Genomic DNA, 27,719 nt, shown 5'->3' with positions numbered 1-27,719 from the left:
GAGCGTACAGGTCGCAATGGTGGGTAGTATATGGGGCTTTGGTGACAAAACGGATTGCACTGTGATAGACTGCATCCAATTTGTTGAGTAGGGTATTGGAGGCTATTTTGTAAATGCCATTGCCAAAGTTGAGGATTGGTAGGATGGTCAGTTTTACAAGGGTATGTTTGGCAGCATGAGTGAAGGATGCTTTGTTGCGAAATAAGAAGCCAATTCTAGATTTAACTTTGGATTGGAGATGTTTGATATGGGTCTGGAAGGAGAGTTTACAGTCTAACCAGACACCTAAGTATTTGTAGTTGTCCACGTATTCTAAGTCAAAGCTGTCCAGAGTAGTGATGTTGGACAGGCGGGTAGGTGCAGGTAGCGATCGGTTGAAGAGCATGCATTTAGTTTTACTTGTATTTAAGAGCAATTGGAGGCCACGGAAGGAGAGTTGTATGGCATTGAAGCTTGCCTGGAGGGTTGTTAACACAGTGTCCACACAGAAGACCTTAGAAAGGCATGGTAGGATAGATATAGGTCTGTAGCAGTTTGGGTCAAGAGTGTCCCCCCCCCTTTGAAGAGGGGGATGACTGCAGCTGCTTTCCAATCTTTGGGAATCTCAGACGACACGAAAGAGAGGTTGAACAGGCTAGTAATAGGGGTGGCAACAATTTCGGCAGATCATTTTAGAAAGAAAGGGTCCAGATTGTCTAGCCCGGCTGATTTGTAGGGGTCCAGATTTTTCAGCTCTTTCAGAAAATCAGCTGAATGGATTTGGGAGAAGGAGAAATGGGGAAGGCTTGGGCGAGTTGCTGTTGGGGGTGCAGTGCTGTTGACCGGGGTAGGAGTAGCCAGGTGGAAAGCATGGCCAACCGTAGAAAAATGCTTATTGAAATTCTCAATTATGGTGGATTTATCAGTGGTGACAGTGTTTCCTATCTTCAGTGCAGTGGACAGCTGGGAGGAGGAGTTCTTATTCTCCATGTACTTTACAGTGTCCCAGAACTTTTTTGAGTTAGTGTTGCAGGAAGCAAATTTCTGCTTGAAAAGCCTTGGCTTTTCTACTGCAAAGATAGCCTGCAGAGTTTTGTCCAACTATCCAGGTCTGTACCCAAACAATTTGAACTTCTACTTTTAAAAATCCACCTCTCGAAAAACAAGTCTCTCACCGTTGCCGCCTGCTATACACCATCCTCTGCATCCCCAGCTGTGCTCTGGACACCATATGTGAACTGATTGCCCCCCGTCTATCATCAGATCTCGTGCTGTTAGGCGACCTAAACTGGAACATGCTTAACACCCCAGCCATCCTACAATCTAAGCTTGATGCCCTCAATCTCACACGATCACTGCCTCATTGCCTGCATCCGTAATGGGTCAGCTCATCACTGTCAAACTCTCCCTGAAACACTTCAGCGAGCAGGCCTTTCTAATCGACCTGACCGGTGTATCCTGGAAGGATATTGATCTCATCCCGTCAGTAGAGGATGCCTGGTTATTTAAAAAAAGCCTTCCTAACCATCTTAAATAAGCATGCCCCATTCAAGAAATGTAGAACCAGGAACAGATATAGCCCTTGGTTCTCCCCAGACCTGACTGCCCTTAACCAACACAAAAACATCCTATGGCGTTCTGCATTAGCATCGAATACAGGGGAAGCCCTTCATTACTCTGAGACTAGTTATCCTGGGATCTTACATTACGCAGACTAGTTATCCTGGGGAATAGTTTCAATACCATTGCAAAAAATCTAAACCTGTTTTTGCTTTGGCATCATGGGGTATTGTGATGGCATTATGGGGTATTGTGTGTAGATTGATGAGGATTTAAAAAATAATAATCAATTTTAAAATAAAGGGATGCACCGATATTACATTTTTGGCCAATATTTTCCTTGCTCCAAAAAACAATACCGATAACCGATATTTAAGATTTTAGCGTCCTTTTAAGCGTTCTAGTACAGTTAAATGGTTAAACACACACGGACGCAGCGGTCTAAGTCACTGCATCTCAGTGCAAGAGGCGTCACTACAGTCCCTGGTTCGAATACAGGCTGTATCACATCCGGCCGTGATTGGGAGTCCCACAGTAGCTGTCTGTTATTGGTGTAGAGAGGACTACAAAGGAGAGGGATCCCAAAGTAGTTGTCTGTTATTGGTGTAGAGCGGACTACAAAGGAGAGGGATCCCACAGTAGTTTTCTGTTATTGGTATAGAAGAGACGACAAAGGAGAGGGATCCCACAGTAGTTGTGTGTTATTGGTGTAGAGCGGACGACAAAGGAGAGGGATCCCACAGTGGTTGTCTGTTATTGGTGTAGAGAGGACGACAAAGGAGTGGGATCCCACATAGGAAGATACAAATGATCATTATTACTAGAAAATATTCATTTAAAATCCAGGAATTTTACAACTTTAGCTCTCTAGGTCAAGCCAGTAGACTACAGTATATTGTATCCAAGTGGTTTTATCTCTCTAGGTCATGCCAGTAGGTTACAGTAGGTTGTATCCAAGTGGAAACAATTATCAACCCAATGTGGAAAGTGTCACATATGGTCAACAACAGAATGAATGGCCTATTTGCTATGTGAGGTTTACTTGATCCAACGGAAGTTTCGTAATGCTTAAGTTGTTATGTGGACACGTGATATACCGACAACTTTGATAAAAACACTACAGGTTTTGTTTTCCGGATCGCTATGCATATTCATGCTAGTAGCTTAGCATCTCTCTCCATTGAATACAGGCGGTTGATGTCAACAACCCTCATAGAATATAAACAATAGATTACAATAATAAGAGGTATCCACCAATCCAAAGAAAGGATAGGCGGGAGCTAGACAACCCACTGTGCCACTTTGTGGACAATGACATCTTGTCAGTATATCCATAATCTTTGGTGTAGCCAACCCAACTCTCACATTGCACTATTAGGGGGCACGGTGTGTAGTAAAACATCACTACATGAAAATCACTACATGTAGTGCTCCCCAGTCTGCGGTCAGCAGATAGACCCTTCTCAAATATACAGTGGGGCAAAAAAGTATTTAGTCAGCCACTAATTGTGCAAGTTCTCCCACTTAAAAAGATGAGAGAGGCCTGTACTTTTCATCATAGGCACACTTCAACTATGACAGGCAAAATGAGAAAAAACATCCAGAGAATCACATTGTAGGATTCTTAATTAATTTATTTGCAAATTAGGCCTCTCTCATCTTTTTAAGTGGGAGAACTTGCACAATTGGTGGCTGACTAAATACTTTTTTGCCCCACTGTATATGTTTAGTCACTTTTTGGAAACGGAACGGAGAAAACAAGGGGTAGCTTTTTCTCTACGTCGTCTGATTCTAGACATATCAATCATCATCCTAGGGCCCTCTGCACCTACACGGTGTAACAATACATCATGTAGATGTATGTAATGAACAGACTAGGTCTATACTGCTCCTACATGGTGTAACAATACATCATGTAGATGTATATAATGAACAGATTAGGTCTATACTGCTCCTACATGGTGTAACAATACATACATCATGTAGATGTATGTAATGAACAGACTAGGTCTATACTGCTCCTACATGGTGTAACAATAGATCATGTAGATGTATATAATTTTTTATTTTACTAGGCAAGTCAGTTAAGAACAAATTATTATGTTCAATGACAGCCTAGGAACAGTAGGTTAATTGCCTGTTCAGGGGCAGAACGACAGATTTGTACCTTGTAAGCTCGGGGATTTGAACTTGCAACCTTTCAGTTACTAGTCCAATGCTCTAACCACTAGGCTACCCTGCCACCCCAGACTAGGTCTATACTGCTCCTACATGGTGTAACAATACATCATGTAGATGTATATAATGAACAGACTAGGTCTAGACTGCTCCTACATGGTGTAACCGAGAGCGTCTGGTCAGCGGGGTGGTGGCACCGGGATCCTCATCTCTCCCAAGTGGTCATTCTCTCTTTCTCCCCTTACCCATCTGTCTATCGCCTCCTTTGAATTCCATGCTGTCACAGTCACTAGCCCTTTCAAGCTTAACATCCTTATCATTTATCGCCCTCCAGGTTCCCTCGGAGAGTTCATCAATGAGCTTGATGCCTTGATAAGCTCCTTTCCTGAGGACGGCTCACCTCTCACAGTTCTGGGCGACTTTAACCTCCCCACGTCTACCTTTGACTCTTTCCTCTCTGCCTCCTTCTTTCCACTCCTCTCCTCTTTTGACCTCACCCTCTCACCTTCCCCCTACTCACAAGGCAGGCAATACGCTCGACCTCATCTTTACTAGATGCTGTTCTTCCACTAACCTCATTGCAACTCCCTCCAAGTCTCCGACCACTGCCTTGTATCCTTTTCCCTCTCGCTCTCATCCAACACCTCCCACACTGCCCCTACTCGGATGGTATCGCGCCGTCCCAACCTTCGCTCTCTCTCCCCCGCTACTCTCTCCTCTTCCATCCTATCATCTCTTCCCTCCGCTCAAACCTTCTCCCACCTATCTCCCGATTCTGCCTCCTCAACCCTCCTCTCCTCCCTCTCTGCATCCCTTGACTCTCTATGTCCCCTATCCTCCAGGCCGGCTCGGTCCTCCCCTCCCGCTCCGTGGCTCGATGACTCATTGCGAGCTCACAGAACAGGGCTCCGGGCAGCCGAGCGGAAATGGAGGAAAACTCGCCTCCCTGCGGACCTGGCATCCTTTCACTCCCTCCTCTCTACATTTTCCTCCTCTGTCTCTGCTGCTAAAGCCACTTTCTACCACGCTAAATTCCAAGCTTCTGCCTCTAACCCTAGGAAGCTCTTTGCCACCTTCTCCTCCCTCCTGAATCCTCCGCCCCCTCCCCCCTCCTCCCTCTCTGCAGATGACTTCGTCAACCATTTTGAAAAGAAGGTCGACGACATCCGATCCTCGTTTGCTAAGTCAAACGACACCGCTGGTTCTGCTCACACTGCCCTACCCTATGCTCTGACCTCTTTCTCCCTCTCTCTCCAGATGAAATCTCGCGTCTTGTGACGGCCGGCCGCCCAACAACCTGCCCGCTTGACCCTATCCCCTCCTCTCTTCTCCAGACCATTTCCGGAGACCTTCTCCCTTACCTCACCTCGCTCATCAACTCATCCCTGACCGTTGGCTACGTCCCTTCCGTCTTCAAGAGAGCGAGAGTTGCACCCCTTCTGAAAAAACCTACACTCGATCCCTCCGATGTCAACAATTACAGACCAGTATCCCTTCTTTCTTTTCTCTCCAAAACTCTTGAACGTGCCGTCCTTGGCCAGCTCTCCCGCTATCTCTCTCTGAATGACCTTCTTGATCCAAATCAGTCAGGTTTCAAGACTAGTCATTCAACTGAGACTGCTCTCCTCTGTATCACGGAGGCGCTCCGCACTGCTAAAGCTAACTCTCTCTCCTCTGCTCTCATCCTTCTAGATCTATCGGCTGCCTTCGATACTGTGAACCATCAGATCCTCCTCTCCACCCTCTCCGAGTTGGGCATCTCCGGCGCGGCCCACGCTTGGATTGCGTCCTACCTGACAGGTCGCTCCTACCAGGTGGCGTGGCGAGAATCTGTCTCCTCACCACGCGCTCTCACCACTGGTGTCCCCCAGGGCTCTGTTCTTGGCCCTCTCCTATTCTCGCTATACACCAAGTCACTTGGCTCTGTCATAACCTCACATGGTCTCTCTTATCATTGCTATGCAGACGACACACAATTAATCTTCTCCTTTCCCCCTTCTGATGACCAGGTGGCGAATCGCATCTCTGCATGTCTGGCAGACATATCAGTGTGGATGACGGATCACCACCTCAAGCTGAACCTCGGCAAGACGGAGCTGCTCTTCCTCCCGGGGAAGGACTGCCCGTTCCATGATCTCGCCATCACGGTTGACAACTCCACTGTGTCCTCCTCCCAGAGCGCCAAGAACCTTGGTGTGATCCTGGACAACACCCTGTCGTTCTCAACTAACATCAAGGCGGTGGCCCGTTCCTGTAGGTTCATGCTCTACAACATCCGCAGAGTACGACCCTGCCTCACACAGGAAGCGGCGCAGGTCCTAATCCAGGCACTTGTCATCTCCCGTCTGGATTACTGCAACTCGCTGTTGGCTGGGCTCCCTGCCTGTGCCATTAAACCCCTTCAACTCATCCAGAACGCCGCAGCCCGTCTGGTGTTCAACCTTCCCAAGTTCTCTCACGTCACCCCGCTCCTCCGTTCTCTCCACTGGCTTCCAGTTGAAGCTCGCATCCGCTACAAGACCATGGTGCTTGCCTACGGAGCTGTGAGGGGAACGGCACCTCAGTACCTCCAGGCTCTGATCAGGCCCTACACCCAAACAAGGGCACTGCGTTCATCCACCTCTGGCCTGCTCGCCTCCCTACCACTGAGGAAGTACAGCTCCCGCTCAGCCCAGTCAAAACTGTTCGCTGCCCTGGCCCCCCAATGGTGGAACAAACTCCCTCACGACGCCAGGACAGCGGAGTCAATCACCACCTTCCGGAGACACCTGAAACCCCACCTCTTTAAGGAATACCTAGGATAGGTTAAGTAATCCCTCTCACCCCACCCCCCTAAGTTCTAGATGCACTATTGTTAAGTGACTGTCCCACTGGATGTCATAAGGTGAATGCACCAATTTGTAAGTCGCTCTGGATAAGAGCGTCTGCTAAATGACTTAAAATGTAAATGTAAAAATGTAAATGTAAATGTAAAATGTAACAATACATACATCATGTAGATGTATATAATGAACAGACTAGGTCTATACTGCTACTACATGGTGTAACAATAGATCATGTAGATGTATATAATGAACAGACTCGGTCTATACTGCTCCTACATGGTGTAACAATAGATCATGTAGATGTATATAATGAACAGACTAGGTCTATACTGCTCTTACATGGTGTAACAATACATTATGTAGATGTATATAATGAACAGACTTGGTCCATACTGCTACTGCTAATAATATTTGTGTCATTCTCAAAACTTTTGGCCAGGACTGTACATTTTACTCAACTGCGTTACCCACTCCAGTCAGCAGATGGCGATGTGTGAATTTAAGGCAATGCTGTTAGTGTAACGTATAATCTCGTGGACGGAACGCTTCTTTCAACAGCAACAACAGTTCGTCAGTCACCTTGGTAGCTTGCTAGACAAAATAGCCGAACCAATAAAGCTCTTTAGACGCTTTCGTTGATATTAGCCACTGTGTTTTAAAACCTACTTCTGTGGTCTAGTTAGTTATCAGATTGAATATTATATTAATGGTGTTGTTGTTATTATTCAGCTAGCGGGCTGGTTAAGTTAGCATTAGCCTAGCTAGGTAACATCTCCAACCATGAGGTTACTAAGCTTCTCTCCTGCTAAAGAAGAGGTCTGCTGGACGGAGGAAGAAGTTATCGTGAAAAAGGAGGAGGAAGAGGAGACTGTTTCAATACAAAAACAAGTAGAGGGTGAGGCTGTTACCGTGAAGGAAGAAGTGAAAGACGTTACAGTGAAGGAAGAGAAAGAGGATGATGCTGTTTTTGGAGTGAAAGAGGGGGAGGGGGAGATGACTGTCACATTGAAAAACGAGAAGGAAGAAGAGGAGGGAACTGGATATCTGCGCCTGGTTTCCCAAATGCATCTTAAGGCATCCAATGGTTCTAACGATGAACGGGTCCTGATTAACACTAGTAAGTACTGTCTTAAAAGCAAAGGCACAAACTCTGCAGTTGTTGAACTGATGTTTGGTGTTAAAGCGGAAATATGACATTAATACGTCACTATTTTGGCTTTTAAATTACTTATTTATAGCCATTGATTCTTGAAGAATATAACGCATGCCTCATGAGCTTAGTTCAACTGTTGTACCCCATCAGAACCCCAAGTAAGCTTTTTTTTACCCCGATGTTTAGAAACAATGTAATCCAACACTCAACATGGTTAAAACTATCATGTTGATATCATGGATGGTCAGTCCTTGCATCCATAGGTCTGTCTATGAATTTGAGAGAAGTTACATTTCCCATCATCTTATTACCAAAACAGTGGTGGAATTACAGCTTTGTTATTGTTTGAACTGCAGATTGGTTGATTGATTGTGGCCTTTTTTAAAGGGACAACCTAGGTTTTAAAAAGCCACTAGATGGCTACCCAGAGACTTCGTTTGGTAAACAGCTGAGGGATGAGGGCTGGAGAAAACTCAAGTGCCGAATGGTGAAAGGGCGAGAGCTGGAAATATTTTACGAAAATACTTTGAGGAACTATTGTCATTCGCAATTGATTTTGATCAGACTTTGTTTACTTGCTGTTTGAGGTGAAGAAAACATTATTTTGAGAAGCAGCTCCACAACTCATTAGTTGGGCACATTTATAGGCCTACATTTGCATGCAGGCCAGGAAGACTAATCCTACTTCCTAGTTCTATATGCGCAATCAGTTGTGTGCCCTTACTCAACATTGACAGGAGTGTTTCAAATGAAAGATAATTTAATAAATTGACAAAACTATCTTGCGCGATAAGGTCTGGGTGGTCTGCCAGTTTCATTTAGTATCTGTTTGGGTCAGCTAGGTATAAAAACTCCGGGACCAGTAGTTATAGTCAGAACGTTAAGCACAAATCATATGATGAACTGCAACTTAAATACTGGATCTTGCTGTCGGACAATTTTGACAGTCAAATTACAAACATCACGACATGCAACAACAAGCAAAGTGCTTCTTCATTCATTACACCGGTAAAGACAGTTATGTCGTGCTCCACGTTGGTTCCAACATCCCTAACATATTGATGTTTATAATGTGTTATTGTCTACTTGATTTACAGTAGGGTCTGCTTGATTTACAGTAGGGTCCCGTTAGTCTGTTTGGACACGGAGATACTTTGTTCATAATGTGTAGAGAACTGTTCCTTGATGGATAGGCTATTGTACAACACACAGAGCTATTTTCCTTTATTCAGGACATTTAGAATGACAACACATTATAGAGTAACCTGGTGGGATTATTCACAAAATTATCTGGTGATCAGGTTATGAAAAGTAATGACAGACATTTTATTTTCCATGTTTCACCTGAAATATTAAATTATTTATAGTTCTAGGTCTATGTTGTTGTTAGGTGAAGTTATGGGTCCTACAGTAGGCCTAAGTTGTTGTTAGGTGAAGTTATGGGTCCTACAGTAGGTCTATGTTGTTGTTAGGTGAAGTTATGGGTTCTACAGTAGGTCTATGTTGTTGTTAGGTGAAGTTATGGGTCCTACAGTAGGTCTAAGTTGTTGTTAGGTGAAGTTATGGGTACTACAGTAGGTCTTTGTTGTTAGTTACGGGTCCTACAGTAGACCTATGTTGTTAGTTATGGGTCCTACAGTAAGTCTATGTTGTTGTTAGGTGAAGTTATGGGTGCTACAGTAAGTCTATGTTGTTGTTAGGTGAAGTTATGGGTCCTACAGCAGGGCTAGGTTGTTGTTAGGTGAAGTTATGGGCCAATTTGTTAAACACTTAGTGTACAAACCCTCATTGTCAGGCTGATGGCAAACTAGCCAAAGAGCATTTTACTGGTTGAAGTGGTTCTTAAATAGTAGTACATGTTTGACAATAACACAAACAATAACACAAACATTATATTAATCAGGACATTCAAAAGAGCCTTACAGTAGTGTGAAATGCACTCTAACCTGAAATGGAGGCTATTTTTGCTGACAGCCTATGAGAACTCCCCTGAGTTTCCCCCCCACGGTGGTAAATTAGTGAATAGACACAGAGCTTAATGTGAGTTTCCTTGAGTAGCACTCCTGATCTTGCGCTGTAATATTCAGAATACATTATGAAAATCTTCGCTCACCATTTTTGCTCCATGCAGATATACTACATCCATAACTAGTGGTTTCCTCATTACCAGATATACTACATCCATAACTAGTGGTTTCCTCATTACCAGATATTCTTCATCCATAACTAGCGGAGGTAGTTCTGCAATCAAATTGTGTGCGCATCGCCCTTGCGCCGCAATCTTATTAAACACAGAAAGGGGCCTATATTGGAGACAAAAAGTCGTCTGGCACACTGCTTAGGATTTCAACAACTTTAATAACTTATTTCTAGCCTACAATCATCTATGTTACTACTGTGAAAACAAGACAATTGTCATATAATTTAACAGCGTCAATTGCTGTACAACATCATGGGTATCACCTTTTACCTCAAATAAACAGTTGATTTCTGCTGTTGTGGGCCTATAACCGTCTGTCTGATGTTGTCATTCACACAGGAGAGAGATGTGACTATCGTGGATCCTCTGGGGATCCTCAACAATATCATGATGCTGATGAGGCAGAGAAGAGTCTCTCCACATCAGAACTCCTCAAGAAACACCAGCAGAGACCCACAGGGAAGAAATCTCATTGCTGCTCTGACTGTGGGAAACGTTGCAAATCTTCATCAGAACTTAAAATACACCAGCGAGTACATACAGGAGAGAAACCTTATAGCTGTGATCAATGTGGGAAGAGTTTTACTCAGTCAAGCTCCCTGAAATCACACCATAGAACACACACGGGAGAGAAACCTTTTGTCTGTTATCAATGTGGGAAGAGTTTTACTCAGCTAGGCAACCTGATAGGACACCAGCGGGGACATACAGGAGAGAAACCTTATAGCTGTGATCAATGTGGGAAGAGTTTTACTACATCTAGCTATCTAACTATACATCAGAGAACACACACCGGAGAGAAACCTTATGGCTGCGATCAATGTGGGAAGAGTTTTACTCAGCTAAGCAGCCTGATAGTACACCGGAGGGGACACACAGGAGAGAAACCTTATAGCTGTGATCAATGTGTGAACAGTTTTACCTCATCTAGCTATCTAACTATACACCAGAGAACACACACTGGAGAAAAACCTTATTGCTGTGATAAATGTGGGAAGAGTTTTACTCAACTAAGCAGCCTGATATCACACCAGAGAACACACACAGGAGAGAAATATAGCTGTGATCAATGTGGGAAGAGTTTTACTACATCGAGCTATCTAACTATACACCAGAGAATACACACAGGAGATACATCTTATGGCTGTGATCACTGTGGGAAGAGTTTTATTCGGCTACAAACCCTGAAATCACACCAGAGAATACACACTGGAGAGAAACCTTATAGCTGTAATCAATGTGGGAAGAGTTTTACTCAGCAAAACGGCTTGATATCACACCAGAGAACACACACAGGAGAGAAACCTTATAGCTGTGATCAATGTGGGAAGAGATACTCTGATAAAAGATCTCAGATTAAACATCAGAAAATACATGAAATTGTTTCATGATATCAATGAAATGATGTCACATTGTAGAATGTTTTAACATTGTAGGAGTATTGTAATGATGTCACAATGTAGAACCTTAAACATTTGTCCCCCTGTTCAGTTAAATTGATTTTAGCCTCAGGGGAAAAAATCCAGGCTATGAATTGAAATAGTATTATTTATGAGATTTATCAAAAAGTGACTAACAAAAATTGAGTTGTGTTACACTTGCCATGTTCATGACCCACTTGAATCAAAATGCAACACTTCAAAATGTTTAGGTTTTTAATATATCCCAAACTGTTTCTGCATATTGGTTATTGATTTGGACACGTTAAACCTGTGTTTTGACATTGCACTATTCCCATTTAGCAAAATGTCATTGAAAATAAGACTGTGCCCAATGTTCAATATATGTTCGGTTGTAGTTGAAAATGAAAGTTGAAAAGATGTCGTTTTTTCAATGACTTGAAAACAGCTTAATTTATAATAATAATAATATATGCCATTTAGCAGACACTTTTATCCAAAGCGACTTACAGTCATGTGTGCATACATTCTACGTATGGGTGGTCCCGGGAATCGAACCCACTACCCTGGCGTTACAAGCGCCATGCTCTACCAACTGAGCTACAGAAGGACCAATTTCAATGTACTTGTAGCTTATACACCTATAATCAATTTTATTAACAATTATTAACAATCTTACATCACCCCAGAATTTCTTGACAACATTCAAGTGCTAATTGTCTTTATTCCTCTACTGAAGAAGCATGACTCAAATCACCTCATATTTCAAACATCCAGAATGGCAAAAGATACATGTTTTATTATTCCATGCCTCACCATTAAGTTCATTAATATTAACAAATGGGTGTACATTTGGTTTTGATATTTCATATTTACAATTATGTAACATTTAGTAATATTTATGCAACCAACTGACAATTTTTGGGTACAATTATATTGACATTGTTGCCCTGCTTGTATAATATCAGGGTTCATTCTCAGATGTGCCAACCTAAATGTACTAGAGCATGATATTGGGAACTGGGCCCCGATCCAACAACATGCCTATCGGGTGCACCCTGAAAAGAGAGAGAAGCTCCACAGTGAGGTGGAAAGTTACAACAGATATCGCAGGAGTTTCCTCTTGAAATCAGACATGTCCGTGTCAAGGACAACTTGGTTGCTGATTGTCTCAAGAGTTGACAGTCAAAAAGATTTGTGTTTTGCATTTTAACCAGTGTGTTATCTTGGATCACAATTTATTTTGACATGTTTTCCGTGTTGGAGATGAGTTTTTATCTCTTATTCTTTTCTTTTTTAAACTGCACTGTTGGTTAGGGGCTCCTAAGTCAGCATTTCACTGTTCGGTCTACCTGTTGTATTTGGCGCATGTGACTAATACAATACAATTTGATTGGAGTTTTGTTCATTCCAAGGGGACGAGAGTTCTTGAAGCTAGTGAGTTTTAGGATTCTATAGGAGAAAATAATCATCCTGTTCAACGTGATCATCATTCTGCTGATGATGTTCAACACCTACGTGTTCCAGGTCGGTCTGGTCTCTCTGCTACTGGAGAGGTTTAAAGGCTTGCTGGTGCTGTCTGCCATCTACCTCACTCTCAGCATCTCCTTTCACTGCTGGGTAGTGAACCTGAGATGGCTGGAATCTAATCGTAGAAGGACCAAATGCTAAGCTGTCAGACTCAGTGTTGCAAAGGTGGAGAGCAGTGGACAATTTTTTCTCATGTATTGTGTGGGTAAGTGTGTGTGTGTGTGTGGTGATTTTTAATATTTAGAAAAACTTGTTTTTTCTTGTTTTTAATTGTTGACAGCAAGTTGTTTTCTGTTGGTGGTATGAAAACTTGTCCAACAAAATTATAGGATATATTTGTTGTCTTAAGGGGTAAGGTGTTGCAGGCTTCCATTCATGTTTTGAGGTTGGACTTAGCACGTATAGCTCGTTAGCACTGATTGGTGTCACCTCGTTAGTCAGTATGTGTTATACCTGTGCTGGCTTGTCCATCTCCTTAGTGGGACGGTGTTTCACCTGAGCTGGTCCAGGTTCTATTTAAGAGTGTTTGGCCCAGTGCTCCAGTTGTCTTGATAGATGTGGAGAGTCAACACCTTTAGTTGCGCTACCTTTTTAGTTTGCGTCCCTTTTTTACGTTTGTTGTGGGTTTTTCTTTTGTTTGCCTCTTCTTGGGCAGATTTAGTGGGTCTCATGGTGGGTGTCCTTTATGTCCCAGTTGTTGTTACTCGTCAACATTCAGTGGACACTGAGAGCAAAACTGCAACATTATGTTATAATACTTTTATTGCATTAAATGGTTGTTTTATGCAACAGAATAGAGGGTTCTTAGAACTATAGTGTCTGTGTGTTCTACTGAGGATGGGCCTCTGGGAGATAACACTGACAGGAGATTTACAATGTCTTTTGGGTGATAAAACCTAAAGAGGCCGCATTCCAGAGCATGAGTTAATGTTTCTGTTCTATATGGTACCAGGGAGCGATGACCCCAGGGCCAGACCCTGGTCTCTACACAAAGAGTACTGTTTTTACATCAGATACTTATAATTCCCAGCAGACAGTGTCTTTCATACAAATCTTAACCTTGTGACCCATTCTATACATCTGTTGTTTGTCATGTAGGTTGAAAGGGGTGCATCTTGGCTATTAAAGACCTTTGTACTTTTGTTTCGGGGCTCTCAACGAATCATATGGGGGTGATTCGTCGACCAGCCATCATTATCGTAGAGCACTCAATTGATTCACTTTATATGTGTGTGTTGTATTGACCTGCTCCCTTATTATTAAGAGAATAAAGACGTAGTTCAAGTATAACTCTGATTTGTGTGATACGTTTGTCACCTCATTTGATATTAATGAAATCAACAACCACATTTGGCGATGGAGGCGTGAATCTTGACTTGGTGACTGAGGACCTGGCTAAATGGTGCACGAGAGATCCCTCTAACTTGGGATCCCAGGGAGACCACACTTCGGGAACGGAGCAGATGAACCCACCTTTGATCTGAGTGGATACCACAGCTCGAACCTATTTATTTTTTAAAGAAAGAGGTGAGTGAAACACGCAAAGTGTAGTTTTTAGAAAAGCCTCATAGGCTCTGAGTGTGTATTCCTGTGTGGAGGTGTAGGCCCAGTGTTCTGAGGCCGAGTCAACTATCTGTAATTATTTTTTAACATTTACTTGTTTTAAAGCTGTACCCCATTTTAGAAGTATTAAAATATATAAATGTATGAGTTGCATTATCCTAGGAACTAACCATGAGATAGAAATGTGAAAATATTCCTGCAGGTTAAAATATTGTTGAAAAACAACTAATTGATTAGGTATGTTTGGGAATAGCATTGCGTGACATGTATGTTTGGGAATAGCATTGCGTGACTGGAAATTAGTCTTAATCTGATGTTTGTGGTCCTTCTGTAGCTCAGTTGGTAGAGCATGGCGCTTGTAACGCCAGGGTAGTGGGTTCGATCCCCGGGACCACCCATACGTAGAATGTATGCACACATGACTGTAAGTCGCTTTGGATAAAAGCGTCTGCTAAATGGCATATACTAATGTTTGGATAGTAACATATAGAAATATGCTTAATCAGATTATTGAAATTTGGATAATAAACAGGATGATATTTTAGAAAGCAGCGCAAGGTCTATAGTTCCTGGGAGGCTTGATTTTTGCCGTGGTCTCTGGGAGGTTAGAAAACCGTTGAGGATCCCATGGTCATTGTCTGGGAAACAAAAGTTTATTTTTGGTTCTGCTGGGAGTATGTTTGGAGAGCTGCTTCGTAGCAATGGAGAGTCCTTGAAAAAGCAAATGGAATGGTTGTCGTGAGTACCTGAGAATTTCTTACGTTTAATATGGATTCTGTGAATATATGAAAATATGATGAATTGTATGTGTGTATAAGGATTTTCTAGAGATTTGCTAAAGTAATACTGGGAATATAATTAGATACAATTTAAACAACCCATATGAAGACAAACGTAGGTTTTGAGATGGTATCTTCATTGGATAATTTGATAAAGATGAGGGTTAAGCATTATTAAACAGTCTACAAAGTCTGGGCAGTTGTCTCAGAAACTGATGGGAATGTCCACTTTAGGGTAAGTTACCCTAAGAAAGAAACTATAAAACACATACTGGATTTTCTCCGTCTGGGTACTACATTTGAAATAAAACTGCCCTTAAGGCCTGAAAATTCAGGGGGGTGTCTTCCCAGTATGAGAGGAGTTGCTATTGTAACAGTATAGCTTCCGTCCCTCTCCTCGAACCAGGGACCCTCTGCACACATTGACAACAGCCACCCTCGAAGCATAGTTACCCATTGCTCCACAAAAGCCGCGGCCCTTGCAGAGCAAATACTTCAAGGTCTCAGAACAAGTGACATCACCGATTGAAATGCTATTAGCGCGCACCCCACTGACTAGCTAGCCATTTCTCATCGGTTACACTATATTTATTGTATAAACCTTTTACCATAAAGTTAGTGAACCAAGGTGGCTGAGTAGCTGTTGCTGTTGAAGAAGCGTCCCGTCCACTAGATTATACGTCACAGTGGCAAAATCACCTGAAAAACGCACATCGCCATCTGCTGACTGGAGTTGGTATCGCAGTTGTAAAAATTACTTTCAGACAAAAAGCTACAAAGCGACTGCCCCTAAAAACCAACGACTCCCTTTGAAAACAGGCGATGTGGCATCAGAAACATTTATTATCGTGTAAAAATGTACTACAAAGTGTACCTAAATAGAATAACTTTGGTCATACCCAGTCAGCATGTGACGTCCAATGACGTCGAATTATGGGTGATATCAGGTCTGTCTGTTGTGGCCGCTACTTCACCCCAAAATAGTAATCCCAAATTGGGTTGTGTATAACTGTGTAAATGTCTCTCGGACAAGGTGACTTTTATGAATATACACTCTAAAAAGGAAAGGTTCCTGGAGTATCCTTTAGGGGTTCTTCAAATTGAATCTGTGGGGGAGCCCCTAAAAGTTATTTGAAGAACCTTTTGTGGGAACCCCTATAAGTTCTTTGAAGAACCCCTTATCATGGTTCCTCAAATAACCTTTTTGGGTTTCATTTTTTTAGCTCGCTGTCCACCCTCCCACCATTATAAAAACATATTTTAATAATAATACCAATATTGACAATATTGATTTAAATAATTCATTGTTTATTTAGTGGCACCACAAATGTAAATGAATATTTACAAAACATTTTACCAAACAAAACACATTACCAAATTGCAACACTTCTGCAGACATGTCAGACTATAAATAATACATTTACTTTGTATAGTGCTTTTTTTTCATGACATTTAAATAAATAAATAATATATATATATATATATAATGATGTACAATAAAACAACATACATTAAAAATGAATCATAGGTAAACTAGCAATATTGTAGACTTGATGCTAAATACAGATTTTTCAGCTTTAGTGTGTATATCGTATCCACTTAGTTATGTTAGGAAGTTAGCCATATTTATGACCGGCCCTGGTAACTTCACGCCAACTTCTCCTCTCCCCAGAACACAGTAACTTAACAACATAAGTGTTTTTCTGACATTTTTGGGAAATTTAAGGGGAAATAATTCAGCCCAAGCAGAGCCCCAAGTCCCATGGGGACGTCCTCGAGGGTGTGGATGTTTTTCCCCATCAGCGGGATTTCACTGTCATGGTGAATTGGATTTCCACCGATGTGCAGTAAAGGATTGAAGAGCTGTGAAATCAGTGTCAACAAAAGTAAGAAAAGATTAATACACATACAATTAACAAAGAACAGAACAAATGTTCAGCTGTAGTTTTATATAAGCATGCACCACTATGTTTATGAAGAAACAGATTGGGGCAGAGGCATACCTTGTCACAGACATAAAGGCCACTCGGGTCCTCATTGAAGAGGTTGGGCAAGAGCAGAATCACTGCTGTGGTCTCCAGTCCTAGTAAAGTAAAGCAATGATCTTACTACACTTGCTAATTTTATTACAAAATACATTAGAGAAAGCAAAGGAATAAGAGCAAATACCTCTTCTGTATTGTCCTTCGGGGACTGTCAAAATAGCAGGATGATGTCCTCACCCCTGCCTTGCGCCTCTACCTCTGCTAGTCATTGAATTCTCTTTTTGTCTTTATCCATTCAATGGACTTGATTCATTTCTGAGAAGATCTGAAAAAATAATTTGTACACATTTGTATGCTAATAGATTTCAGTTTGTATTGACTGCTATGTAGGTTAAATGTACACTTCAAATGCAGCTGTCCTACAACATATCTGTACCTTCGTCTTGATCCCAATTACATTTTGTCCATGTTCTGTCCTATACGAATTTCAAAGGAAGAGAAAATGTGTCAAAGAATAGTCTTATAAGCATAAATATATATATATATATATATATATATATATATATATATATATATATATATACATACAGTGGGGAGAACGAGTATTTGATACACTGCCGATTTTGCATGTTTTCCTACTTACAAAGCATGTAGAGGTCTGTAATTTTTATCATAGGTACAGTGCCTTGCGAAAGTATTCGGCCCCCTTGAACTTTGCGACCTTTTGCCACATTTCAGGCTTCAAACAAAGATATAAAACTGTATTTTTTTGTGAAGAATCAACAAGTGGGACACAATCATGAAGTGGAACGACATTTATTGGATATTTCAAACTTTTTTAACAAATCAAAAACTGAAAAATTGGGCGTGCAAAATTATTCAGCCCCCTTAAGTTAATCTTAAGTTAATACTTTGTAGCGCCACCTTTTGCTGCGATTACAGCTGTAAGTCGCTTGGGGTATGTCTCTATCAGTTTTGCACATCGAGAGACTGAAATGTATTCCCATTCCTCCTTGCAAAACAGCTCGAGCTCAGTGAGGTTGGATGGAGAGCATTTGTGAACAGCAGTTTTCAGTTCTTTCTACAGATTCTCGATTGGATTCAGGTCTGGACTTTGACTTGGCCATTCTAACACCTGGATATGTTTATTTTTGAACCATTCCATTGTAGATTTTGCTTTATGTTTTGGATACATTGTCTTGTTGGAAGACAAATCTCCGTCCCAGTCTCAGGTCTTTTGCAGACTCCATCAGGTTTTCTTCCAGAATGGTCCTGTATTTGGCTCTATCCATCTTCCCATCAATTTTAACCATCTTCCCTGTCCCTGCTGAAGATAAGCAGGCCCAAACCATGATGCTGCCACCACCATGTTTGACAGTGGGGATGGTGTGTTCAGGGTGATGAGCTGTGTTGCTTTTACGCCAAACACAACGTTTTGCATTGTTGCCAAAAAGTTCAATTTTGGTTTCATCTGACCAGAGCACCTTCTTCCACATGTTTGGTGTGTCTCCCAGGTGGCTTGTGGCAAACTTTAAACAACACTTTTTATGGATATCTTTAAGAAATGGCTTTCTTCTTGCCACTCTTCCATAAAGGCCAGATGTGTGCAATATATGACTGATTGTTGTCCTATGGACAGAGTCTCCCACCTCAGCTGTAGATCTCTGCAGTTCATCCAGCGTGATCATGGGCCTCTTGGCTGCATCTCTGATCAGTCTTCTCCTTGTATGAGCTGAAAGTTTAGAGGGACGGCCAGGTCTTGGTAGATTTGCAGTGGTCTGATACTCCTTCCATTTCAATATTATTGCTTGCACAGTGCTCCTTGGGATGTTTAAAGCTTGGGAAATCTTTTTGTATCCAAATCCGGCTTTAAACTTGTTCACAACAGTATCTCGGACCTGCCTGGTGTGTTCCTTGTTCTTCATGATGCTCTCTGCGCTTTTAACGGACCTCTGAGACTATCACAGTGCAGGTGCATTTATACGGAGACTTGATTACACACAGGTGGATTGTATTTATCATCATTAGTCATTTAGGTCAACATTGGATCATTCAGAGATCCTCACTGAACTTCTGGAGAGAGTTTGCAGTTTTTCAGTTTTTGATTTGTTAAAAAAGTTTGGAATATCCAATAAATGTCGTTCCACTTCATGATTGTGTCCCACTTGTTGTTGATTCTTCACAAAAAATACAGTTTTATATCTTTATGTTTGAAGCCTGAAATGTGGCAAAAGGTCGCAAAGTTGAAGGGGGCCGACTACTTTCGCAAGGCACTGTACACTTCAACTGTGAGAGATGGAATCTAAAAAAAAATCCAGAAAATCACTTTGTACGATATTTAAGTAATTAATTAGCATTTTATTGCATGACATAAGTATTAGATCACCTACCAACCAGTAAGAATTCCGGCTCTCACAGACTTGTTCGTTTTTCTTTAAGAAGCCCTCCTGTTCTCCACTCATTACCTGTATTAACTGCACCTTTTGAACTCATTACCTGTATAAAAGACACCTGTCCACACACTCAATCAAACAGACTCCAACCTCTCCACAATGGCCAAGACCAGAGAGCTGTGTAAGGACATCAGACCTGCACAAGGCTGGGATGGGCTACAGCAAAATAGGCAAGCCGTTTGGTGAATAGGCAACAACTGTTGGCGCAATTATTAGAAAATGGAAGAAGTTCAAGATGACGGTCAATCACCCTCGGTCTGGGGCTCCATGCAAGATCTCACCTCATGGGGCATCAATTATCATGAGGGAGGTGAGGGATCAGCCCAGATCTACACGGCAGGACCTGGTCAATGACCTGAAGAGAGCTGGGACCACAGTCTCAAAGAAAACCATTATTAGCACACTACGCCGTCAAGGATTAAAATCCTACAGTGCACGCAAGGTCCCCCTGCTCAAGCCAGCGAATGTCCAGGCCCGTCTGAAGTTTGCCAATGACCATCTGGATGATCCAGAGGAGGAATGGGAGAAGGTCATCTGGTCTGATGAGACAAAAATAGAGCTTTTTGGTCTAAACTCCACTCGCCGTGTTTGAAGGAAGAAGAAGGATGTGTACAACCCCAAGAACACCATCCCAACCGTGAAGCATGGAGGTGGAAACATCATTTTTTGGGTATGCTTTTCTGACAGGACGACTGCACCGTATTGAGGGGAGGATGGATGGGGCGATGTATCGTGAGATCTTGGCCAACAACCTCCTTCCCTCAGTAAGAGCATTGAAGATGGGTTATGGCTGGGTCTTCCAGCATGACAATGACCCGAAACACACAGCCAGGGCAACTGAGGAGTGGCTCTGTAAGACGTATCTCAAGGTCCTGGGGTGGCCTAGCCACCTGAACCCAATAGAAAATCTTTGGAGGGAGCTGAAAGTCTGTATTGCCCAGCGACAGCCCCGAAACCTGAAGGATCTGGAGAAGGTCTGTATAGAGGAGTGGGCTAAAATCCCTGCTGCAGTGTGTGCAAAACTGGTCAAGAACTACAGGAAACGTATGATCTCTGTAATTGCAAACAAAGGGTTCTGTACCAAATATTAAGTTCTGCTTTTCTGGTGTATCAAATAATTATGTCATGCAATAAAATGCAAATTAATTACTTAAAAATCATACAATGTGATTTTCTGGATTTTTGTTTTAGATTCCGTCTCTCACAGTTGAAGTGTAGTCTCTCACAGTTGAAGTGTCCTTTGACAGACCAAAGAGCTGTCAAAGGACACCAGAAACAGAATTGTAGACCTGCACCAGGCTGGGAAAACTGAATCTGCAATAGGTAAGCAGCTTGGTTTGAAGAAATCAACTGTGGGAGCAATTATTAGGAAATGGAAGACATACAAGACCACTGATAATCTCCCTCAATCTGGGGCTCCATGCAAGATGATCACAAGAACGGTGAGCAAAAATCCCAGAACCACACAGGGGGACCAAGTGAATGACCTGCAGAAAGCTGGGACCAAAGTTTCAAAGCCTACCATCAGTAAAACACTACGCTGCCAGGGACTCAAATCCTACAGTGCCAGACGTATCCCCCTGCTTAAGCCAGTACATGTCCAGGCCCGTCTGAAGTTTGCTAGAGAGCATTTGGATGATCCAGAAGAAGATTGGGAGAATGTCATATGGTCAGATGAAACCAAAATATAACTTTTTGGTAAAAACTCCACTCGTCGTGTTTGGAGGACAAAGAATGCTGAGTTGCATCCAATGAACACCATACCTACTGTGAAGCATGGGGGTGGAAACATCATGATTTGGGGCTGTTTTTCTGCAAAGGGACCGGACGACTGATCCGTGTAAATGAAAGAATGAATGGGGCCATGTATCGTGAGATTTTGAGTGAAAACCTCCTTCCATCAGCAAAGGCATTGAAGGTGAAACGTGGCTGGGTCTTTCAGCATGACAATGATCCCAAACACACCGCCCAGGCAACAAAGGAGTTGCTTCGTAAGAAGCATTTCAAGGTCCTGGAGTGGCCTAGCCAGTCTCCAGATATCAACCCCATAGAAAGTGCTAGACGACCAATTCTTATTGCTTTTAGCCGTACCCTTATCCTTACTCCTCCTCTGTTCCTCTGGCGATGTAGAGGTGAATCCAGGCCCTGCAGTGCCTAGCTCCACTCCTATTCCCCAGGCGCTCTCTTTTGATGACTTCTGTAACCGTAATAGCCTTGGTTTCATGCATGTTAACATTAGAAGCCTCCTCCCTATGTTTGTTTTATTCATTGCTTTAGCACACTCTGCCAACCCGGATGTTCTAGCTGTGTCTGAATCCTGGCTTAGGAAGACCACCAAAAATTCTGAAATTTTCATCCCAAACGACAACATTTTCAGACAAGATAGAACTGCCAAAGGGGGCGGTGTTGCAAGCTATTGCAAAGATAGCCTGCAGAGTTCTGTCCTACTATCTAGGTCTGTACCCAAACAATTTGAACTTCTACTTTTAAAAATCCACCTCTCTAAAAACAAGTCTCTCACCGTTGCCGCCTGCTATAGACCACCCTCTGCCCCCAGCTGTGCTCTGGACACCATATGTGAACTGATTGCCCACCATCTATCTTCAGAGCTCGTGCTGATAGGAGACCTAAACTGGAACATGCTTAACACCCCAGCCATCCTACAATCTAAGCTTGATGCCCTCAATCTCACACAAATTATCAATGAACCTACCAGGTACCTCCCCAAAGCCTTAAACACGGGCTCCCTCATAGATATCATCCTAACCAACTTGCCCTCTAAATACACCTCTGCTGTCTTCAACAAGATCTCAGCAATCACTGCCTCATTGCCTATATCCGTAATGGGTCAGCGGTCAAACGACCTCCACTCATCACTGCAAAACGCTCCCTGAAACACTTCAGCGAGCAGGCCTTTCTAATTGACCTGGCCGGGGTATCCTGGAAGGATATTGATCTCATCCCGTCAGTAGAGGATGCCTGGTTATTTTATTTTTTAATGCCTTCCCAACCATCTTAAATAAGCATGCCCCATTCAAGAAATTTAGAACCAGGAACAGTCTGGTTCTCCCCAGACCTGACTGCCCTTAACCAACACAAAAACATCCTATGTTCTGCATTAGCATCGAACAGCCCCCGTGATATGCAGCTGTTCAGGGAAGCTAGAAACCATTATACACAGGCAGTTAGAAAAGCCAAGGCTAGCTTTTTCAAGCAGAAATTTGCTTCCTGCAACACTAACTCAAAAAAGTTCTGGGACACTGTAAAGTCCATGGAGAATAAGAACACCTCCTCCCAGCTGCCCACTGCACTGAAGATAGGAAATACTGTCACCACTGATAAATCCACTATAATTGAGAATTTCAATAAGCATTTTTCTACGGCTGGCCATGCTTTCCACCTGGCTACTCCTACCCCGGTCAACAGCACTGCACCCCCCACAGCAACTCTCCCAAGACTTCCCCATTTCTCCTTCTCCCAAATCCAGTCAGCTGATGTTCTGAAAGAGCTGAAAAATCTGGACCCCTACAAATCAGCCGGGCTTGACAATCTGGACCCTTTCTAAAATTATCTGCCGAAATTGTTGCCACCCCTATTACTAGCCTGTTCAACCTCTCTTTCGTGTCGTCTGAGATTCCCAAAGATTGGAAAGCAGCTGCGGTCATCCCCCTCTTCAAAGGGGGGGACACTCTTGACCCAAACTGCTACAAACCTATATCTATCCTACCTTGCCTTTCTAAGGTCTTCGAAATCCAAGTCAACAAAACAGATTACCGACCATTTCGAATCACACCATACTTTCTCTGCTATGCAATCTGGTTTCAGAGCTGGTCATGGGTGCACCTCAGCCACGCTCAAGGTCCTAAGCGATATCTTAACCACCATCGATAAGAAACATTACTGTGCAGCCGTATTTATTGATCTGGCCAAGGCTTTTGACTCTGTCAATCACCACATCCTCATCGGCAGACTCGACAGCCTTGGTTTCTCAAATGATTGCCTCGCCTGGTTCACCAACTACTTCTCTGATAGAGTTCAGTGTGTCAAATCGGAGGGTCTGCTCTCCGGACCTCTGGCAGTCTCTATGGGGGTGCCACAGGGTTCAATTCTTGGACCGACTCTCTTCTCTGTATACATCAATGATGTCGCTCTTGCTGCTGGTAAGTCTCTGATCCACCTCTACGCAGACGACACCATTCTGTATACTTCTGGCCCGTCCTTTGGACACTGTTAACAACCCTCCGGGCAAGCTTCAATATTTTGTCACCAAAGCCCCATATACTACCCACCATTGCGACCTGTACGCTCTCGTTGGCTGGCCCTCTATTCATACTCTCCGCCAAACCCACTGGCTCCATGTCATCTACAAGACCCTGCAAGGTAAAGTCCCCCCTTATCTAAGCTCGCTAGTCACCATAGCATCACCCACCTGTAGCACGTGCTCCAACAGGTATATCTCTCTGGTCACCCCCAAAAACAATTATTTCTTTGGCCGCCTCTCCTTCCAGTTCTCTGCTGCCAGTGACTGGAACGAACTACAAAAATCTCTGAAACTGGAAACACTTATCTCCCTCACTAGCTTTAAGCACCAACTGTACATAGCCCACCTATAATTTAGCCCAAACAACTACCTCTTTCCCTACTGTATTTATTTTATATATTTATTTATTTAGCTCCTTTGCACCCCATTATCTTTTATTTCTACTTTGCACATTCTTCCACTGCAAATCTACCATTCCAGTGTTTTACTAGCTATATTGTATTTACTTTGCCAGCATGGCCTTTTTTGCCTTTACCTCCCTTATCTCACCTCATTTGCTCACATCGTATATAGACTTGTTTATACTGTATTATTGACTGTATGTTTGTTTTAAACCATGTGTAACTCTGTGTCGTTGTATGTGTCGAACTGCTTTGCTTTATCTTGGCCAGGTCGCAATAGTAAATGAGAACTTGTTCTCAACTTGCCTACTTGGTTAAATAAAGGTGAAATATATATATATATATATTTAAAAGGCTTTGGAGGGAGTTGAAAGTCCGTGTTGCCCAGCAACAGTCCCAAAACAGTACTGCTCTAGAGGGATCTGCATGGAGGAATAGGCCAAAATACCAGCAACAGTGTGTGAAATATTTTTTTGCCCCACTGTATGTATGTATGTATGTATGTATGTATGTATGTATGTATGTATGTATGTATGTATGTATGTATGTATGTATGTATGTATGTATGTATGTATGTATGTATGTATGTATGTATGTATGTATGTATGTATGTATGTATGTATGTATATGTATATGTATATGTGTATATATATATATATATATGTATATATATATCACATTTACATTTAAGTCATTTAGCAGACGCTCTTATCCAGAGCGACTTACAAATTGGTGCATTCACCTTATGACATCGAGTGGAACAGTCACTTTACAATAGTGCATCTAAATCTTAAAGGGGGGTGAGAGGGATTACTTATCCTATCCTAGGTATTCCTTAAAGAGGTGGGGTTTCAGGTGTCTCCGGAAGGTGGTGATTGACTCCGCTGTCCTGGCGTCGTGAGGGAGTTTGTTCCACCATTGGGGGGCCAGAGCAGCGATCAGTTTTGACTGGGCTGAGCGGGAGCTGTACTTCCTCAGTGGTAGGGAGGCGAGCAGGCCAGAGGTGGATGAACGCAGTGCCCTTGTTTGGGTGTAGGGCCTGATCAGAGCCTGGAGGTACTGAGGTGCCGTTCCCCTCACAGCTCCGTAGGCAAGCACCATGGTCTTGTAGCGGATGCGAGCTTCAACTGGAAGCCAGTGGAGAGAACGGAGGAGCGGGGTGACGTGAGAGAACTTGGGAAGGTTGAACACCAGACGGGCTGCGGCGTTCTGGATGAGTTGAAGGGGTTTAATGGCACAGGCAGTGAGCCCAGCCAACAGCGAGTTGCAGTAATCCAGACGGGAGATGACAAGTGCCTGGATTAGGACCTGCGCCGCTTCCTGTGTGAGGCAGGGTCGTACTCTGCGGATGTTGTAGAGCATGAACCTACAGGAACGGGCCACCGCCTTGATGTTGGTTGAGAACGACAGGGTGTTGTCCAGGATCACGCCAAGGTTCTTAGCGCTCTGGGAGGAGGACACAATGGAGTTGTCAACCGTGATGGCGAGATCATGGAACGGGCAGTCCTTCTCCGGGAGGAAGAGCAGCTCCGTCTTGCCGAGGTTCAGCTTGAGGTGGTGATCCGTCATCCACACTGATATGTCTGCCAGACATGCAGAGATGCGATTCGCCACCTGGTCATCAGAAGGGGGAAAGGAGAAGATTAATTGTGTGTCGTCTGCATAGCAATGATAGGAGAGACCATGTGAGGTTATGACAGAGCCAAGTGACTTGGTGTATAGCGAGAATAGGAGAGGGCCTAGAACAGAGCCCTGGGGGACACCAGTGGTGAGAGCGCGTGGTGAGGAGACAGATTCTCGCCACGCCACCTGGTAGGAGCGACCTGTCAGGTAGGACGCAATCCAAGCGTGGGCCGCGCCGGAGATGCCCAACTCGGAGAGGGTGGAGAGGAGGATCTGATGGTTCACAGTATCGAAGGCAGCCGATAGATCTAGAAGGATGAGAGCAGAGGAGAGAGAGTTTTAGCAGTGCGGAGCGCCTCCGTGATACAGAGGAGAGCAGTCTCAGTTGAATGACTAGTCTTGAAACCTGACTGATTTGGATCAAGAAGGTCATTCAGAGAGAGATAGCGGGAGAGCTGGCCAAGGACGGCACGTTCAAGAGTTTTGGAGAGAAAAGAAAGAAGGGATACTGGTCTGTAATTGTTGACATCGGAGGGATCGAGTGTAGGTTTTTTCAGAAGGGGTGCAACTCTCGCTCTCTTGAAGATGGAAGGGACGTAGCCAGCGGTCAGGGATGAGTTGATGAGCGAGGTGAGGTAAGGAAGGTCTCCGGAAATGGTCTGGAGAAGAGAGGAGGGGATAGGGTCAAGCGGGCAGGTTGACCCTAAATATTGAAAGATAAATGGCATCGACATACAATTCAATGTAAAATAGAAGAACATATTGGAGAAAGCACTAGCCAATACAGTACTGCCATACAGTAACAGTACTGCCATACAGACCTAATGTCATATTTCAAGATATCTTTGTACACAAATGGTTTAATATTTTGCTGTGTGGCAATAGTGTGTTTGGATTCTGAAGGGCATTTATACAAAGGGGTAGTCTAGACTTAAAATTGTACAGTTATCTTAGCTAGGTGAATTGCTAGCAGAATTGTTTACTTGTTGCTAAGCAGTTGCTAGGGACTCTCCTGGAAGAAGCTAGCTAGCTTACAAAGAATAACAACAAAAAATATCTAGTTAACAGAAGAAAGGAAGACAAAATAAGGACAAAAGAAGGACAGAAGAAAAAGGAAAAGAAAGAGGACAACAAAGTGAAACAGTCAGCACTTCTATTGCAACTTCGTATTTCGTCGTCCTAACGTAGTCTACACTGCTATCTGCCCAGCAGCTAGCCAGCTAGCAAACGTCCACCGTCTACCGAATAGCAGCACTGTAGAAACTATTACACTCAACTGAACGACTTGATTAGTGTAGTGTTAGCTAGCTACATAGTTGTCTTTGCTGTCTTCGTATCCAAGATAATTGTGTAGTTTAGAGCGTGTAGTCTTAGAGTGATTATCTTAATTTACCGAGGTTAGCTAGCCAGCTATTTGTCGTCCTTAACGTAGGAGACACTGCTAGCTAGCCAACAGCTAGCCAACGTCTACTGAATAGAACTTCCGCACTCAACAACCCGGTCGCATTCCGCTTCGCTCCACAGGTAGTATCACATTTTTCATTTCATTTCATTACAGCACAACGGTTTGATTTGTTTGATCGTAGCTAGCTACATAGCTAGCTACATAGCCGTCTGTGTATCAAAGATAATTGTGTAGTCTAGAGCGATTTTCTAGGTTAGCTAGCCAGCTATTGTCGTTCTTTTAACGCAACGTAACGTAATCAACACTGCTAGCTAGCCAGCTAGCCCCGAATAGCAGCACTGTAGAAACTACTACACTCAACGGAACGACTTGATTAGTGTAGTGTCAACAACGCAGCCACTGCCAGCTAGCCTACAAAGTCAAC

The 27,719-nt window shown here is 43.1% G+C and overlaps 1 protein-coding gene across 1 annotated transcript; it reads left to right on the top strand.

The window, feature by feature from the left end:
* Nucleotides 1-7,091: 7,091 nt before the first annotated feature.
* On the top strand, nt 7,092-11,235 carry LOC124018189 (zinc finger protein 664-like; the record flags this gene model as incomplete). The annotated part of the gene is made up of 2 exons (XM_046333455.1): nt 7,092-7,659; nt 10,235-11,235. Coding segments are annotated over exons 1-2 (1,338 nt in total), but the record flags the coding sequence as incomplete, so codon positions are not given.
* Nucleotides 11,236-27,719: the final 16,484 nt, after the last annotated feature.

This window comes from Oncorhynchus gorbuscha, unplaced genomic scaffold (assembly GCF_021184085.1).
Source record: "Oncorhynchus gorbuscha isolate QuinsamMale2020 ecotype Even-year unplaced genomic scaffold, OgorEven_v1.0 Un_scaffold_428, whole genome shotgun sequence".
Classification (NCBI taxonomy): Eukaryota; Metazoa; Chordata; class Actinopteri; order Salmoniformes; family Salmonidae; genus Oncorhynchus; species Oncorhynchus gorbuscha.
Note: the sequence above shows the minus strand (reverse complement) of the source record. Positions and strands in the feature narration are given on the sequence as shown.